Source organism: Sardina pilchardus, chromosome 5 (assembly GCF_963854185.1).
Source record: "Sardina pilchardus chromosome 5, fSarPil1.1, whole genome shotgun sequence".
Lineage (NCBI taxonomy): Eukaryota > Metazoa > Chordata > Actinopteri > Clupeiformes > Clupeidae > Sardina > Sardina pilchardus.
In genome coordinates this window covers 15,412,175-15,429,263 of record NC_084998.1, presented here as the reverse complement: position 1 = coordinate 15,429,263, position 17,089 = coordinate 15,412,175, and the positions used below count along the sequence as shown (strand labels likewise).

The window sequence follows — 17,089 nt, the reverse complement described above, 5'->3', positions numbered from 1 at the left end:
AGCAGCAAACTCCTCATCACTTCAAAAGGAAACTTAGCTACGCAGCTTTACAAAAGATAATAGGCCTGCTGATGAAATCAGTCACGCTGATTAGGTATTTTCATGTCTTAATTGAAAAACACTTCAAGGATGCAAGCCATATTTCCCCCCCTTTAAGACAATAATATACACAGAGCTGTGCATGTAGAAACATGCATTTAGGTATACTCTGCCAGTTTCTCCTCTCTTTATTATTGATAAACGGGAGTACAGTATGTGCGGTATTCATTTTAACATCATACCACGTACTGATCTAATGGCAATATTGATATTCTGGGGGTGTTAGTCTACCAGTTGAGCAACAAGGACTCATCTGGGCCCTCTTGTTCCAGTGCTCGACTGTTATGATCAAGGCCCTTTAACCATAGATTCCACGCTAATAAGCCCAATTTTAAGGAAGGGGAGAGACCATCTGGTGAGCATCAGGGAGAACGAAGCAGAGAACAGAGCTAGTGAGGTATTCCTTTAACTCCTTACTGGACACGGTCCATTTAATCAACATCTGCTCGCTATAGGCTGGGCAAGGTGATGAATTCAAATAGATATTAAAACGTCTAATATATTGTTTTTTAAATACTGAAATAAGAGTATTTAGTTGAAATAAATAACAGAAAAACAATATTTCACATGCAAGTAATTCTCTCGCTGTTTACAAATACACTTACAACTCTTCTAACCGTTGTACTTCATTAGATTAGCACAGAAACTGCACAGTTTAATGAACTCAATGGTGTTTGTGGATTCATTTCCATTAATTTCCATCAGGGACTTTAGCAAGGACATGCTACTCCATGCATATAGGTTTTTTTTTATTTTTTTTAATTAGAGCAGACAATTACTGGTCCCCTTTGAATTTGAACGCCCACACCACTCCATGGATGGTGAGGAGCCATGCAGCGGTAGCCTCAGGAGGAGTAGTGAGCTTTCCACTGGAGCTGAAACCTTCCCAAGCTTCAACTCACAGAGCAGGGAGACACTCTGGGGAGAGACCCTGGAGTCAAATGCTGCCTCTAAGCAAGAAGCAAGTCAGCACCTTAACTGTCTTCTTACCCTTGGCTAAAAATATTATGGACTTAGATGAGAGCGGATGTGCCTTGCATTATGTTAGAAACAGAACTCTGACTTGAATGTGTAACAACAATTAAAAGATGTTGACTATTATGCCCTTGTATAATTAGTGTAATTATTAATATGCTAAGAAGAGCCTCACTATCTGTGCTCAAACATACATATGATGTTGTGTTGGCTTAGTGCACTGTTCAATTCAGTGAAAACAAATAGCCTCAGGATAGGTGGATATGCACATGATGGAGTAGCCTTAGAGAGGTACAGACAATTAAGTGACATTAAATGCAACAAAAAAATCCATCCAGACATAGATAAATATCTAAGCATTGTGTACTCTATTCTACATTAATGTAACTACCGATTCATGTCATGATCTTAAACCATAGATATGATCTTAAACAAGTGGAGAATTTGCGCACCTGTCCCCCTTTCCCAGACTGTCATGGCTTCAGTAGTGGTCGTAGGTAGTGCATAGGTAAGTGCTATTATAAAATGCACAATTTTTCCGTGATGGCCATTAATCAATAGGCCTGCTAACAAGAGTTTCATTGCTTTCCACCTCTCCCTGCTGCCATGACAACGTTGAAGGGTCTACTTTCTCTGTCAAGTCATGCGCAAAGTGCATGTTCTTTTTTTTCTTTTTGACAGACGCAAGTTCAGAACTAGTCTCCGATATTACAGTAGGCTAGCTATTAATAAGCGAGCAGAGCTCGGGTGATCACTTACTGTAATCAGCATTACCCTATTACTTGTCAACTCTTAAGAGTCCAACTCACATCCCGACTCGACGCGGGATTATGTCCGCGGTTGTTGTGGCATAACTCTGCGTTTTATAGAGCCAATCACAAGGAACACTCTCGGCAATGTTCCTCATTCGCTGAATTTGTCTTCTTAAAGTTTGTACGCTGTTTAGATTTTTCTCATACAAAGCGCGTCACTGAAATCGCTTGCGCCGTATTGACTGAACATATTACATGTCATGTGGTCTTGATGTGTCCTGTCACCTAGCCTACTCCTGCATGAGCAGACACCAGCTCTATCGCTGAGGAATTGTGGACACAGCCTATGCATTTCCAGTCAGTGATCCAACTGCATGGAATGCGCCGCTCATTCGGTCCGGTTGATTTTGTTTATATTTGTTTTTGATGTCCGTCACTGGGATTAACCTCATCATCAAAGGACTATTTCGCCGCCCCGTTTCACTTTCAGACGTCCCTATTATAAACTGAATAACGGAATTACCGTGGTGCCGTCCCTGGAAGGATTGCGAAACGAAATGCGTGCCAGTGGATACTTTACCGCGTCTTGCAAATCTTTGACTGTGATGTCGTTCAGACTGCTCTTCCTTCTCCCCGCAGGTTTGCCCGTCTACAGCCAAGGGGATTCCCAGTCCGATAATAAAGTAATGGACAATATTACCGTCAGGCAAGGAGAGACCGTGTTTCTCAGGTAGGTGCTACATTCGTCTTCTGCATGTTGCTTCGCCTTTTCAAGTGGACTATTGAGATTAATCGTCCAGTCTTCGTACTTTTGTTTCTCTGCAAAAGTGCTTGTTCAGTGAAACGAACATGTGTGGTAATGGTGGCTGATGATGAATAACAGGCACTACCGTGCACAGGCAGTAAGCCCGACCTAACCTTGATTTTAAGGCATGGTTTCTGCAGGCAGATATCGTGTCTATGGCCTCACACCACTGACAATAAGTGATGAGTGTTCAGAGTTTCAAGGTTCCAGGCTTCGTGGGGATTCCTTTGGACCACAAACACATATTTTACAGTATGTTCATGCTTTGAGCTGTGCTGCTGTTCATCATTATGAAACATTATCAGACGGAGAACATGTCTTCTCTGCATATAACTATCTATCTTTTCTAACTTTTGTTGGTCTAAGAAAACTGACTCTAGACTTATTTAAAGATTTTAAAAAATAGCTTGCTTCCTTATGCACGCAAGCCCTGGACACTTTATCAGTAGGCTAGATACAATGAAGTCTGCATTGAATGTTTTAATGTCAGTAGCCTACAGTACTTATCCCATAACATAGTTGTTCAGAAGTGCTTGCCGTAGTTTTGTATCTCTCTCATGCTCTTTGAAAGACAGAAGTAAAACAAAACTGTTCATTTGAAAATGTCTGGTAGTTGTGTTGTGAAGTTAAATATAGAAGTCAGTGGTAGCTCTGAGAATGGTAATGGGGAATGTGCACACAGAAGCCCAGTCAGCTGGGGAGCAGTAGAGGCCTTTGTTTTCCTCCGAATGCAAATGAGAGAGGGGGAGAGAGGGGCTGACGGAGAGATAGAGAGAGAGAAAGAGAGAGAGAGAGAGAGGAGGGGGCGTTTGAGGAATTTTCTTCTCGTCTGGTACACAATATCCACATTTATCTTACAGAATTAACGGTCAACACCACCAGTAACAAATGTCAAGGTCTGATAAAAGGGCTTAGTCTTTTTCAAGTGAAGTCTGAAGGATTTGGAACGGCGCGTTACAGTATGTCTTTGAAGGTGTGCGAGTAATCAGACTAAATCAAGCTGAACTTCTTCTGGAGGCTAGGCACTGTACGATTTCCGTGTTTTGACTTCCCAGCATGTGGAGACATATGCTCCCATTTTGCTCTTCCCCTACTGTACACACCTGACAAGGAGGAAGGCAGCGAGCAAACAGAACAGAGGATGCTCTTTCCGATCATATTTGTATCCTGTATCTTTGTAGTCAGTAACAGTGCGACTGTGCCACACACACCACACCCCTTTCAACAGAGTGCACGCTAGAAAGTTATGCTTTCTTAATGCGCACTCTCTTGCCATTCCCCTGACACCAGACTGTCAAGTTCCTTCATACCACCAAAACTTTTTCTCCCTGGGTGCTTGGTGTAGTTGTCATAGCTGCCTCGGTGTGCTTTCCGCACCTTCGGATGTGCACCTACAGTAGCTGCTTGTTAAAGTCGCCTGGAAATGTTATCTGTCAATGCTTCTATATGCTCTGCCGTCCCCTTTAGACACACTAGAAAAAGGGGGTAAAAAAATAAATCTGATGCCACTGTCACTTTGTTAGCATGACAGACTGTCCAAATAGAATATGAATCTCATTGCAAACACAGTGCTCCTTTATGCCGAAGTCTGAGCAAGGAGAGTGAGTCACGGATACACTGTAATCACCCAGAGTTATGTGCAGGCATCGGAGTTGTATGAGGCGTCGCAGATCACATCTGTAGCGAGGCAAACCAGTGTGTGTGTATGTTTGTGTGTGTGTGTGTGTGTGTGTCTGTGTGTGTGTGTGTGTGTGTGTGTGTGTGTGTGTGTGTGTGTGTGTGTGTGTGTGTGTGTGTGTGTGTGTGTGTGTGTGTGTGTGTGTGTGTGTATGTGTGTGTGTGTATGTGTGTGTGTGTGTGTGTCTGTCTGTTTGTGTGTTTGTGTGTGTGTGTGTGTGTGTATGTGTGTGTTTGTATGTGTGTACTGTATTTGTGTGTGTGTGTGTGTGTGTGTGTGTGTGTGTGTGTGTTTGTGTGTGACTCAGCTGTGCTTGTTTTGCTGCAGTGCCAGTTTTATTCAGATTCCAATACATCTCGGTGGTCCTCGGTGGCAGGATGAGCCTTTTGAGTGCGTTTTTTACTGACGCTGAGTTGGATGTCTATTGCAGAGGTTGGTCTCTTTGCTGTGAGTGAGGACATCATGTTTTCACTGAGGGGAATAGAGCTGTTTACCGCCTAAAGCCAGCGGAGGGGGTGTTATTAATAAGAGAGAGCTTTTTCCGTGAAAGCCCAAATAAAAAGTGTCCAAAAACGTGTCCCATGTACCTATTGGGAGAAATCTCTCCTAACATTCTGCATTTACATCGTTCAGAATTGGGGGGAAAAGCCACAGGCAAATTTGTCCCATTCTTAAGTAGCACAAATACAAATTAGTCTTACGTCAACACAACAAATGGCTATCTTTTGTTTATTATTGTTTTTTTCTCCTTGAATATAACACTGTAAAATATATTCTGGCCACCTGTGTTTGCACATACATCCAGTGGATGTGTCGTCCTTATCGTTGAATTGTGCTTAACTGGTCATATGGGCAGTGGTTCAGCCAGACACAGACACACACAGACACTAAAAACAGCATGTTTCTGGGGGAAAAAAAGGGGAATAGAGCAAACAGTTTGCAGACGGCAGCTCACCCAGACAGACCACTGGGGGAAACCGGGTTGGTGTCGATGGAGAGAGGGGGGGGGGTCTTTGGGGGCGGGCGGTGTAGGAGGGAAAGGGAGGAATCCTGGAGTGGACCACATACTGATTAAAACGGGGATGAGGTCTGAGCTGCTGACACTCTCACTTAGGTGCTGGGCCGAGGCGAGACGACAACAGTCGCTGCCAGACAGCAAAGCTACCAGCGGGTCCTCTTTGTTCCCCCTCACTCTCTTGCTCTCACACGGCCGTGTGTTGCTACCCCACAAGCCGCTGCACTGTAATAGCATGTGTTTTTCTTGTAACAGCTGGGCTGATTTCTTTTGGGAGGACTGCTTCTCAAAACAAGGCAGTAACAGCAGCATCCTGTGCATCGCATGCATTGATACTAGACTGAGAGCTTTTGATTTCACGGGTTGGTAAAACTCTGACTTTAACTCTGTGATATTGCACAGTTCACAGCTCACAGCTTTTCTCAGTTACATACTGCTTATTTTCCTGGTTCAGTCATGTTATGTCCTTAAAAGTACCCTCTTTTTCTTACAACTGTTATTATTTTTAATAGATTATTAGATGGGGAGATAAAACGTTAAAGGCTTTGAACAGGATGTGGATATTTTATGATTATTTTATGTCACTGTGTGCTCAGAAACTCCAGGGAGGTTAAGAGAGATGTCTTCAAAAGAGGAGCACATCCCAGGTGAAGCCTTGACAGAAAGAGAGAAAACGAGAGAGAGATTTTGATTTCTTGAGAAATGTGAAATGTTAAAGATTCTCTTTGTAATTTTCTGTTCCTTGCACCTTGCGTCAGGTTGCTTTGATATCACCACGTATCACGCGTTGTCTTTTTAACGCCACAATCTAAAAAAGCAAGGAGTGACTGACACCCTGTGGCATGGTTAGCCAAGGAGTTTAAATGTGCTTGTAACACTTTGAAATGACTTTCGAACTCCAGCGATTTTTGAAAGTTATCTGGGGGAGTCAACCAGTGGATTGAGCTAAAAAATACCCCATTCCTAGTGCCATCCCAAGTGATACCGTCATTAACAAAATTCCGTAATTACTTGAGAACCACTTCCACAGATAGCAGGTGATTTTGGACCAGAAGTAATCCTGATCTGGCACTGTTATGGATTGGTACCAGGGCCCAAAACATCTATGAATAGCAAGCATTTTTAATTAGGCAGGAGTCTTAATCCTTCCCTAGCCAAGGAGGCTAATAGGGGTGGTGTGTATATCTGGTGCTAAAAAGGATGAGAGTTGTAGACCTCTCCTGAATGAGACTCCAGTCCATTAACACTCCGCCCAAACTGGGACCAATTTACAGCTGGGTTCACCAGCAACCTCCAGCAACCTACTGATCGTCAGCTGAACCCTTGAGAGCACTGAGCTGCGCCCTCTACAAACTAAGAAGGACTCTTGCTAAAATCATTTTTCATCATTAACAACACTCATGATAGAACTAAACATTTGGGACATCATTGATCTCTACCAGAGTGTATCTCTTTGGGAATGGCATTATTGAAGTTATGCACAGAACACATTATTGTTTTTCTATATTGCACACAAATTCATCTAATTAATCTGGTCTGTTACCATAGTGATGCAATAGAATACATGTATGCAATACATAAATAGATCTTTAAAATCAGCTCAGTAGAACCTTTGTGATTGATCCATGCTGTGTTCATAATTTACTGTGATTGTTTTCCTCTGTGAAAAAAGACAAGAGAAGAGAATTGCATGCAGATCTGTTCCCTGAGATGCACACTCATCTACCCTGCTGGTGACAGACAGCTGTTCCCTGGCTAGGTTTTTTTTTTTTGTTACGGCGTGAGTGAGAGTAATGTCTAGGGCACCTCACTTTCACGCTCTGGCAAGGAACCAAGCGGTTCCACATGGCCTCTCCACCACCAGGCTCCCTTCATGGTGCGCTGGTCGTTGGTTTTCACACAGTTCAGGAGATGACTCTTATTCAAGTATACCCATGTTGTTCATCAGCCGCTGAGAGTGTGTGTGGAGTGTTCGGAGATTAAGCCTGGCATGGTATTTTGGAGACTGCGGAAGCAACAACAACAAAAAAAAAGAGGGGGGGGGTGCGAGAATGGTTGCATTATCGCATTTGTGCAAGGTCTCCCTCACTCCATCTTTTGTATTTAAAGCATGGGATCCACTTGGCCAAGCTTAAGTGAGGCATTCCAGTTTTGCTGACGGCATTATTGTCAGGCGAAGCAAATTACATGTTTTTGAAGCTCATCATTTCCTATTGAGAGCAGAGAATGGCCACTTGTTCTGACAAAACAAAACATACCATGCCAAATGATATAAACAGAAAATTGCCGGTCTTGACAAAAAGCAATGAAATGCGGTTTTCGCTGGCAATAGCTTTGATTACTCCGTTTCCGGCATGTGCCTAGGAAGCAGCTTGGCCTACATTCATCCACACCTCTTTGTGTATGGATATAATCTCATATCTCCTGTGGATTACAGCAAGGGGGATGCACTAAACTGTGTTTGGCATGAGCAATTTCTTTATGATTTCCTCCTTTTTTTGCCAATCCTTTTTAAAAAATTATTGAAATTGCATTGATTTCGGGCTGCTTTTTAGGCATACGTGTTATGCTATTCCGTGAATCCATGTAAGTCTTGATTGCCGTTAAAAAGACATGAACATGTGCTCTTTTACAATTGATTTCACCCTGCCAGAATTCAAGAAGAACCGCTAACACCGGCCAGACCTAGCTAGTGTAGGAGTGCACCCTCTCTCTTGAGTGGGCTAAAAGTGTAAAAGTGTCCATTGTGGTTTATATAACATAATACAAGCTCATCTCTATTTTGTCGCTGATAGCAAAATCACGTCAAAACATCTAGTCATACTGTAGAACAACTGTTGTCAAAATGTAGCAGAACGTCGAAACAACCGCATGAAGCTCACTGCAGTTTTTTTTAAACAGCACTATCCTCAGGTCCACATTTTTCTTCTTCCCCCAACACCTTCACTTCAGACAGTATTTGACAAGGCACGGCCAGGATAGAGACCACATTGACCACGGTGAGCGAGTCCCCTCCGGGCCTACTAGCGTAACAGGTTTTTACCATGTTCCTGGCTGAGCTCTTCCTTTCTCCCGCACAGTCTTTCCCCCCATGTAGCCATACAAGAAGCTATGCTATTACATTAAATGTTTGATGGAGCCAAGTACTTTAGCACAGACAGGGAAATTGGGTTTGCCAGTGTGCTGGACTGGCGCAGCGCTTGTGAAGGAGTGCTGGCTGGCTGGCTGGACACAGGTGTGTAGTTTACGGGGTGCTTTGGCGCAGCCTACTTAGATGTGTTTTGGATTAGTGCCCAGGAATTAGGCATGAGAGACAGGTTGCTCGGGATAATGTGCTTAAGGGTCTCAGCTCCTCCTCCTCCCACTACTCGTCAGCGCAAGGTTAAAACTGAGTCTCTCTCACACACACACACACACACACACACACACACACACACACACACACACACTCACTCTCTCTCACTTACTCGCTCTTTTACTCTCTCTCTCTCTCACACACACACACTCACTCTCTCTCACTTACTCTCTCTCTTACTCTCTCTCTCTCTCACACACACACACACACACACTTACTCTCTCTCTCACTCTCTCTCTCTTACACACACACACACTCACTCATCTTTACTTACTCTCTCTCTCTCTCTCTATTGCTCACACCCTCACTCACTTACTCTCTCTCTCTCTCTCACACACAGACACACACAGACTCTCTCTATCTCTATCTCTCTCTCTCGCTCACACACTCTCACTCACTTACTCTCTCAATCTCACACACACACACACACACACACACACACACACACACAGAGACTCTCTCTCACACACACACTGTCTTTCTCCCTCTCTTTATTTGTTCTCGCTCGCACACACAAATACACACACACACGCACACATGCATACACTACATACACATACAATACCACATTGACAACACAAACACAATGATAAGACATTATGTTAACCTAAATTCATTGCACAGTAATGCACACAGTTTGTGCACACTTTTCAGCACAGAACACGTGTTTGTTTTCGTCCAGAATGGCTCTTCATTGATTTTGAACTTCCTACCCTATGCACTACTTAAAAAGGCACTCTTAAAAGTGCCCATTTTGCATAACTTGAGAACATTATCATTTGTTTCTCTCCTGAGTTGAATGGGAATACTCTTGAGGGGGCTATATTTAGCTCGAGTCACTGCTTGAGTTATGTCTCAATGCAAGGCAATTTACTAAAAGAGTTCAAACTCCTTACATTCGCTTCTCTGGGGAGGATACACGATCACAAACGTCGCTGGATTGTGATGGCGGTGATCTGTCAAAAGATAAGCGGGAACGAGGTGGTATTTAAGAGGTAACTCTTCACAAATAGTATTTAGATTGCCACCAACAGAGGCAATGTGGTTATCCTCCTGTGGTATAGAGAGAGTCTGGAGATTATGGTCTCGGAAATGTTCAAAGCAGTCGCTGTGTCACACAGTGCTAAGCAGGAGTCTCTCTCCGCAGCTGCACCTCTTCTTTCAGCTATTGCACCTGAAAGCATGAAAACATACACAGACACGTACGCGCGCACGCACACACACACACACACACACACACACACACACACACACACACACACACACACACACACACACGCACACACATAATCCCCTGGTTCCCCAAGAAGACGTGAAACACATATTAAAATGAGGCACATACTTCGACTCTGAACTTCCGAATGAGTCAGTCTCCAGAGACTGTTGCTGTTTTTTTGCCATCGTCGCTTCTGCTAAACGCCTTTACCTATTTACCTGTTAACATGTCATATAAATTCTGTATAATTTTGTTTTTTTGCGGTGATACCATGTGCCAATCACTGCTCTGCTCCCTCTTTTTCTGCAATAAACCTGGTGGCGAAGAGGCCGTACTGATTAACATCCTGTCTCTACTGTCTACTGTTGACACCCACATGCTTCTACAGCGGAGACTGGCAGTCGACTAGGAGAGGAGAAGGTTTGGGTGCTGAATTATACATGTGCAGCATGATGCTAGTAGGTGGTCGGAGCAATGGGGTCTTCATCTGAAGAGCATCTTTTCTGCCTCTGGGACCAGGAGTTAGGTGCACTGTTTCATGCATTTTTCTGTGTGATTTTAGTAGCAATCCCTGGGTTGGGACCCCAGTAGGGCCTCACCTCAGATATGGTGCAACTTTTAGCCTCATAGACTTAGTAGTCTGGGGAGCATATACTGTAGTAGTATGTAAAGCACATTCTGAAGATGATGTCTTTATTTGTTTATGAAGTGTGTGTGTGTGTGCGTGCGTGCGTTCGTGCGTGCGTGCGTGCGTGCGTGCATGTGTGTGTGTGTGTGTGTGCATGCATGTGCACTTGTGGTGTGTGTGTGTGTGTCTGTCAGTGTGTGTGTATGTGTGTGTGTGTGTGTGTCTGTCAGTGTGTGTGTGCTTTGGGGATAGTGGGTGGACGTTAATGAGTTGCCTGTGTCTGGAGAGGGAAGAGGAGATTGTATATTGTGTATCTTAATATTTGTTTTTCATGTCTGTATCTATGCATCTTGTGCATGCACCTTCAGGGATATTTGGGATAGAATGTTGACCTTGACATTGACATACTCTAATGGCTGGTTGGATCTGCTCAGTCCATACCCACAGGACCTCTTTTCTGCTGCCGAGGCTAGGTGTCTGGAGCCTGACCTTTGTAGTATTAATCCTCCTGTAGTTATCTTCGGGCGCGTTTCAAAGCCTCAGAAAATGAATTGTGTTTTACAGTCGTGCTGTTTTGATTGGAGCTGTGGTAGCGTTGTCTACTCCTCCCAATCGGTCAGCCCACATTGGATATCCGATCTCACTGCTGCGAGTAAAAGTGTCTGCTTTTCAGACACCTTTGATTCCATGAGGACTGTTGGATAGATGTCCACATGTTTCAGATACCCTCTGAAACAAAAACTCACATTCTTTAGTCTAGAGGTCTGAAGTGTTACCGAAAAAAAAACATTTGTCAATTCAACAGATTGACATGTTTGCACCTTATGCACTAATTTTGTTCAGATGAACTAAGGCTATTCCTTTCCTTTCAAGTGAATACAGGACATGAACATTTTTTGAAATGCTCATATTATCAGTTTCAGCAGAGTAGAGCTGGGGTCCATGAGAGCCCAAGGATAAGGAGCTGAAGTTGATTTGAGGATAGCGTGAGGGTTAGTCATTTTCCTTCACCTTATTCTATGGTAGGCGGTCGTACCTACTGGGTTTTCACCCACAGTGCAACGTCTCTCCCTTCTGAGACTAGGAGCCTGAGATTTGTTGTGTTCTGTGTAAAATTAGCAGCGTTTCGTTAGCCCGACTTTAGTTGGAGAGAGGCCATGGCCAGTGTTCCCTCTAAGCTGCGCGCGTGCGCGGATGCGCAGTCCAGTCGAAGTTGCCGCGCAACAGATTTTTCAGACCGCGCATATTTTTTCAGACCGCACAAACTATTTTTTTTTTTTTCAGGGGTTAAAAATGTGACTATCAAACGCGATGTAGCCTAGTTGGCAAACATTTAAAATACTGACATGTCTGACAACCAAGTCGGATGTAGACAACGTTACAAACAAAGTATTCTTAAGGCTCTTGGCGGGGTACCATGACGAAAAGAAAGGCTGAGCAGGTGCTCCAGAAAAAGGTCTGCCTAACATTTAAAAATTAGTGGCTAGATGAAATAGTCCAAACTGACACAAAAGATGGTCCAGGTAGGATAAAACTTTCAGAGATATTTACATATTTGCTCGGAGGCAAAAGCGAAAGGGGAGTTCGCTAGTGGTAAAACTTTGTCCGAGTGGAAGCTTGATTACCTAAAGCATGGGTGTCCAAACTACAGCCCGTCACGCACTTTAATGCAGCCCGCCGAGCATTCATTAGTTTATCATAGATTTTGCCCGATAGGTTATCATTGGCTGTTCGCTATTTTTCCCAGCAACAGCGTTGGTAAACGTTACAGCAAACTGCTTTCCACTATTCTTAGAGAACGTTTGCAATGTCAATGTCAAAACAGCATGTTACATAGAGATTATACTCTTTATAATCTCCATTGCAATAGATCTAATTTACGTTATGTTACTCATTTGATTGGGAACGCGTTTGAGCGTGCACAAAAGGGATCCAGCTGGCTTGTCATTGTTGATAACTGATATCTCCATTTTATAAGAAACGTTTAAAAGAAAAACGCAAAGAGTAATGCACTCCTGAGCATTATAATAAACTGTGAGAAGGCCATAGGCACAGCAGAGTGCGCCGGCAAGAGTCTTAAAGTGACAGTGCACCATTATAAATTAATTAAACAGCATCATATTAACCGTCTTTAACAAAATTACTTTCTCATTATTGTCATGTAAATTATATATATATATATATATATATATATAGGCTATATATATATATATGGGGGGGGCATGGTCATTTTTGGCAGGTTGCGTGGTTGCGAATTGCTCACAGCGGTAAAACCTGCGCTCAGAAAAACATTTTTTTGCTCAGTCCTGAAAAAAATTAGAGGGATCATTGGCCATGGCACCAGTGAGGTCAGAGGCAGAGTTTGTGCCTGGAGCATACAGTCAGATAATAAGTATACACACTCACTCACACACACTATATAGCGTGGCTGTGAGCTCCTTGAGCTCCTGTGGCTGTTTAAAGTTGCAGGATGAAAGCGTCTGTGAAAAGAGCATGTATTACACTTGCACATCTCAAGAGAGGGCTTCTTCTCAGCTTATCATATTTTTTCTCCCTAAAACACTTGCCTTTTTTTACCTACCTTCGGCACATACCGCAGTGATTCTGGGTTCTTATTAAAAAAAAAATCATCCAGGTCGTAAAAACAACACTATTTTCACCAGTTGTTGAACCCGGTTTGCTTTCCAGAGGAATGACGCAGTCTGCGTTTTGAGGTCACCGGGAAAGTGGGGAAGTAATAGTCTCAACAAGTTTGAATCAATCTGGAATTTCCACATCATAGTAAGCCCTCCAGGGACAGGGACTGTGGGAGAGGGAATTAAAGTGATTCAGCCAGATTCTTTTAATCAGTCGGTTGTCGGAGTGTGACGCCTTTACTGTAGACCCCCGTACAGCCCCAACACCTTTTGCTTCCTGATCAATGAAGACAGTGAATAAGGATGCGACAGATCCAGTGCCACATGCTTTTTTTTCACCCCATTTCATTTCTTTTCTGTTTCTTCTCTTTCTCTTTGCTCTCCTCTTTTTATCTTTTTTTTCTGCTGAAAATAAAGACCATTGAAGGAGGTTGCAGTATTTCAAATATCTACAGTAGTGTCTGGTGGATTCTTCTAAGGTTTTCATAAAGAATTTCTGAAACGTATGAAAACAACATGCATCTGACGTGCAAACACAGTAAACCTATGTGGATTTTTCCTCTATCCTCAAGTTTCAGCTCGATATTGTTGTGCATCTGTTGGAAGTTGGAAGCATCTGCACCGTAGTCGGCTGCCTGTGTTTGATAGTCATTTCTAGAGATGCTGCGATACACTCCCAGGTATTGTCAGTGAATCAAGCCTCAGAGACAGTAGATGGTTGAGGATATATACAGTACTTTCATATGTAGATCTTGTTTACAGTGTCGCTTGCGCTGTGCTATTTTTGAAATAACCATCTAGGCAATGCTTATTGTGATTACGTTCGGGGTTTGGTAGATTGAATCCACTCTTTCAATGCTGAAACAGGTTCTCAGTACTGTAGTGTGAAATACTTCATTACACATTTGCTAAAGTAAGACAACCGATATCCAAAGACAAAGTGCCTTAGCAGTCACTGGTATTACTAGAAACACTGGAGTTAATGATGTCAATACTCAATCACCAACAGAGTTTAAATATCTGAATCTACCATGGTGAGATGCCAAATGTTTAGTTAATGGTGCATTTTCTAGTATGCATGTGCAAATGAAGTAAAACAACTGGTTGCCAAAACATTTGTTCCCCAATTAAGTTACGTGTTTTTGTTTGTTTATTTATTTGTATATTTTGTCATTTACTAAATGCAGTTGTAATTGGAAAGTTCCAAATGAGGGCTTCAATGAAAACATTGCAGGGGAAATCTCATTAAAACTCACAATCAAGAACCGCAACAAAACTGGAATAAGAAGCCAACTATTTTCTGCTGACAATCCCCTCTAACTTTGGCAGTGCTTCTCCAGGTGGTGAGTGGATGGGCACATTTGACTCTCCCGGAAGCAGTCACCTGTGGAATTCTCTGGGGGGAGATCAGCATAGTCTCGTTTTTGACAGGCCAAACGGTGACTCCTGCTGCGAGGAGTTCATGTCTTACTGTCTGAGTTGCATTTCAATATTTATGAGGAACCTCCTTATGGCTTATTCAGAACCGAAACGCACGTCTGGACTTTCACGCCTTAGATCTGTGGTCAGCTGTCAGGACTTGGAGCGGACAAAGCGCGTCTTGTTACGCCCAGTTTCACACAGACCGATTGAACCGTTTACTGTCTTATTAAATTACTTTGTGTTTGAATTCACATAATTAATCAGTTAAGATGAAGACATTTCAAAATAGGGGAGACCGATACATTTATAACACTTTGTATTTTGCCTTTTATCATCTCCCAAATTCAAGCACATTTGCCTTACTAAACTATTAAGTACTTTACTGTATTACTTAAACACATTGTGCAGCTAAGTTACAATACTGTAGTTGAAGCTGCAAGGGTCTGTGAGTTTCATTTCAACATTTTACATTAAGCATTTTGCAACTGCGTTATAATTGTACCCAGTCTCCCCTCTTTACAATGTGTAATATGTAACTATATATTGAAGCAGATTTAAAACACAGAAACACCAGCCATGTTAGTGGAAATTGAAACTATACCTCTTAAGTCATGATTTTAATATATTCTGCCTGCCCTTGAGGTCACATACTATTCATCATGTCTGTAATATAGTATGCGCTGCACTTGTTTTGGAGATATTGTTCATTATTGTCTGACCCACATACCATAGAGGCATTCCAATGACACACGTCTAAATCACTGCTTATTGCTCTATCTCTCTCCCTCTCTCTCTGTCTCCCTCTCTTTCTCTCTCTCTCACACACACACTCTCCCTCCTCTCTCTCAGACTCACTCACACACACAGACACACATTCCCAAGCATTTTCTGTATCACCATCTCTTTGGTCTACCTCACCCTCTTTTTGTCTCAGTTCGTATATGTGCTCTGTGGTTTGCCTGTTTGTATATTTATTACCAAGTGAGTAACAGAAGATCAATGGAGTCAGCACTGCTACCATGACAGTAATCTAATTACTACTTGCTTGGTTGGCCTCCCAGTTACTTGTATTATAATCCTTTGCTCATGATCATACCTCTGGGGATCTCGGCCACTGAGGGTTACATAAACAAGCTCCACACAGTTAGATTCAGATCCAAACCTGAACCTGAGTGTGGCATACTGATATGTTTTAAGGGGGTTGAAAGAAAGGCATACCGTACCCCTCTCCTCTAATCCTGAATCTGAATCGGAGGCACAATGATGTTGAGGAAGAAGATGGTTGAAAATGGTATATGTGTGCCTTTCTCTCTTAAACTGGTGATACACGTTTTGATCAATGGTGCTTGGTAGTATTGTTGAGTATTGTTGTTCTGTTATGTTTCCATGTTTAGAGAGAGAGAAGGAGGTTATGGCCTCAGAGGTGAACTCCACTGGAAACAATCCACCTGTAATGAAAAGCAGGCACATATCTGTGGCATGACGTTATGGAATGCATTGGCAGATGAATGAAAACATTGTAGGAATGTTAAAAGACATGGCACTAGATAAGTACAGACATTGAGTAGGATTATTCTATGAGAATGTTGTTGTTGTTGATGATGATGAAGATGAACATTGTTATTATCATTATGGTTATCATCATTATTTAATATATTATTTATCTTATGATGGCAATACTGTATAATTACCGACCCTTATGGGTATATGTAGGCATATATGTATTTATACGTACATACATATGTATGTACTTGTATGTGCTTGTAGCCTATATGTACACATGCATATGCAAGTACACTGTACTGTATGTATAGGAAATTATCTGGATAAGTGTAAATGTTCTTTAGTAATTTATTTGATCTTTCTTCTTTTGTCAATTTGTTCTTGACAGTTGAATTGTTATCCTTAAAAACGTGAGAAGGGGGGGCCTGATAGAAGGCCGAAGCCTCTTACCCTACCCTTTGGTTACGACCAATTCATTAATTCATTAATTCATTAATTCATTCATTCATTCATTCATTCATTCATTCTTTCATTCATTCATTTAAATCACCCTTGATATTGAGTAGCATTTTTATCTGGAGAATTTTTAAAATCAGCAAATTTCCATGATTTTCCAATTAGAACACATGGGACCAGTTATGTGGTTGCCTAGCAACATTGCTCAAAGAGTTGCCATGTGTATCATCAGCTTTACATTCATTTCAGACGTACATGGGCGAGCTGTTCCATTCCTTGCGCCATAGGTAGCTTATGCAATTTCCCACAGCGGCCAATCAACAGCTAAGCATATTTAACATCAAAACAAAAACAAACAAAGCAACCTTTGTGGGCAAAAGAAAAAAAACGTTGACATGACAGAGAAGGCTTTGTAGGCGTTTCACAGGGGTTGTCAAGCAAGCATCTTCTTTCATCAGTGTTTTTGTTGAATAAGGCACACAACACCTCCAGAAGACTGGTGTCCCAGACCCACCCTCATCCTCACTAAGGTTATCGACCAACAAAATC

The 17,089-nt window shown here is 42.4% G+C and overlaps 1 protein-coding gene across 3 annotated transcripts in view; it reads left to right on the top strand.

Annotated features, from left to right (window-relative positions):
• Positions 1–17,089, top strand: part of ntm (neurotrimin) — a 231,050-nt gene that overhangs the window by 128,412 nt on the left and 85,549 nt on the right. For all 3 annotated transcript variants that reach the window (XM_062536619.1, XM_062536618.1, XM_062536617.1), the window contains exon 2: positions 2,466–2,556. In XM_062536619.1, the coding sequence (XP_062392603.1) occupies positions 2,466–2,556 (91 nt within the window). The remainder of the gene's footprint in view (positions 1–2,465; positions 2,557–17,089) is intronic.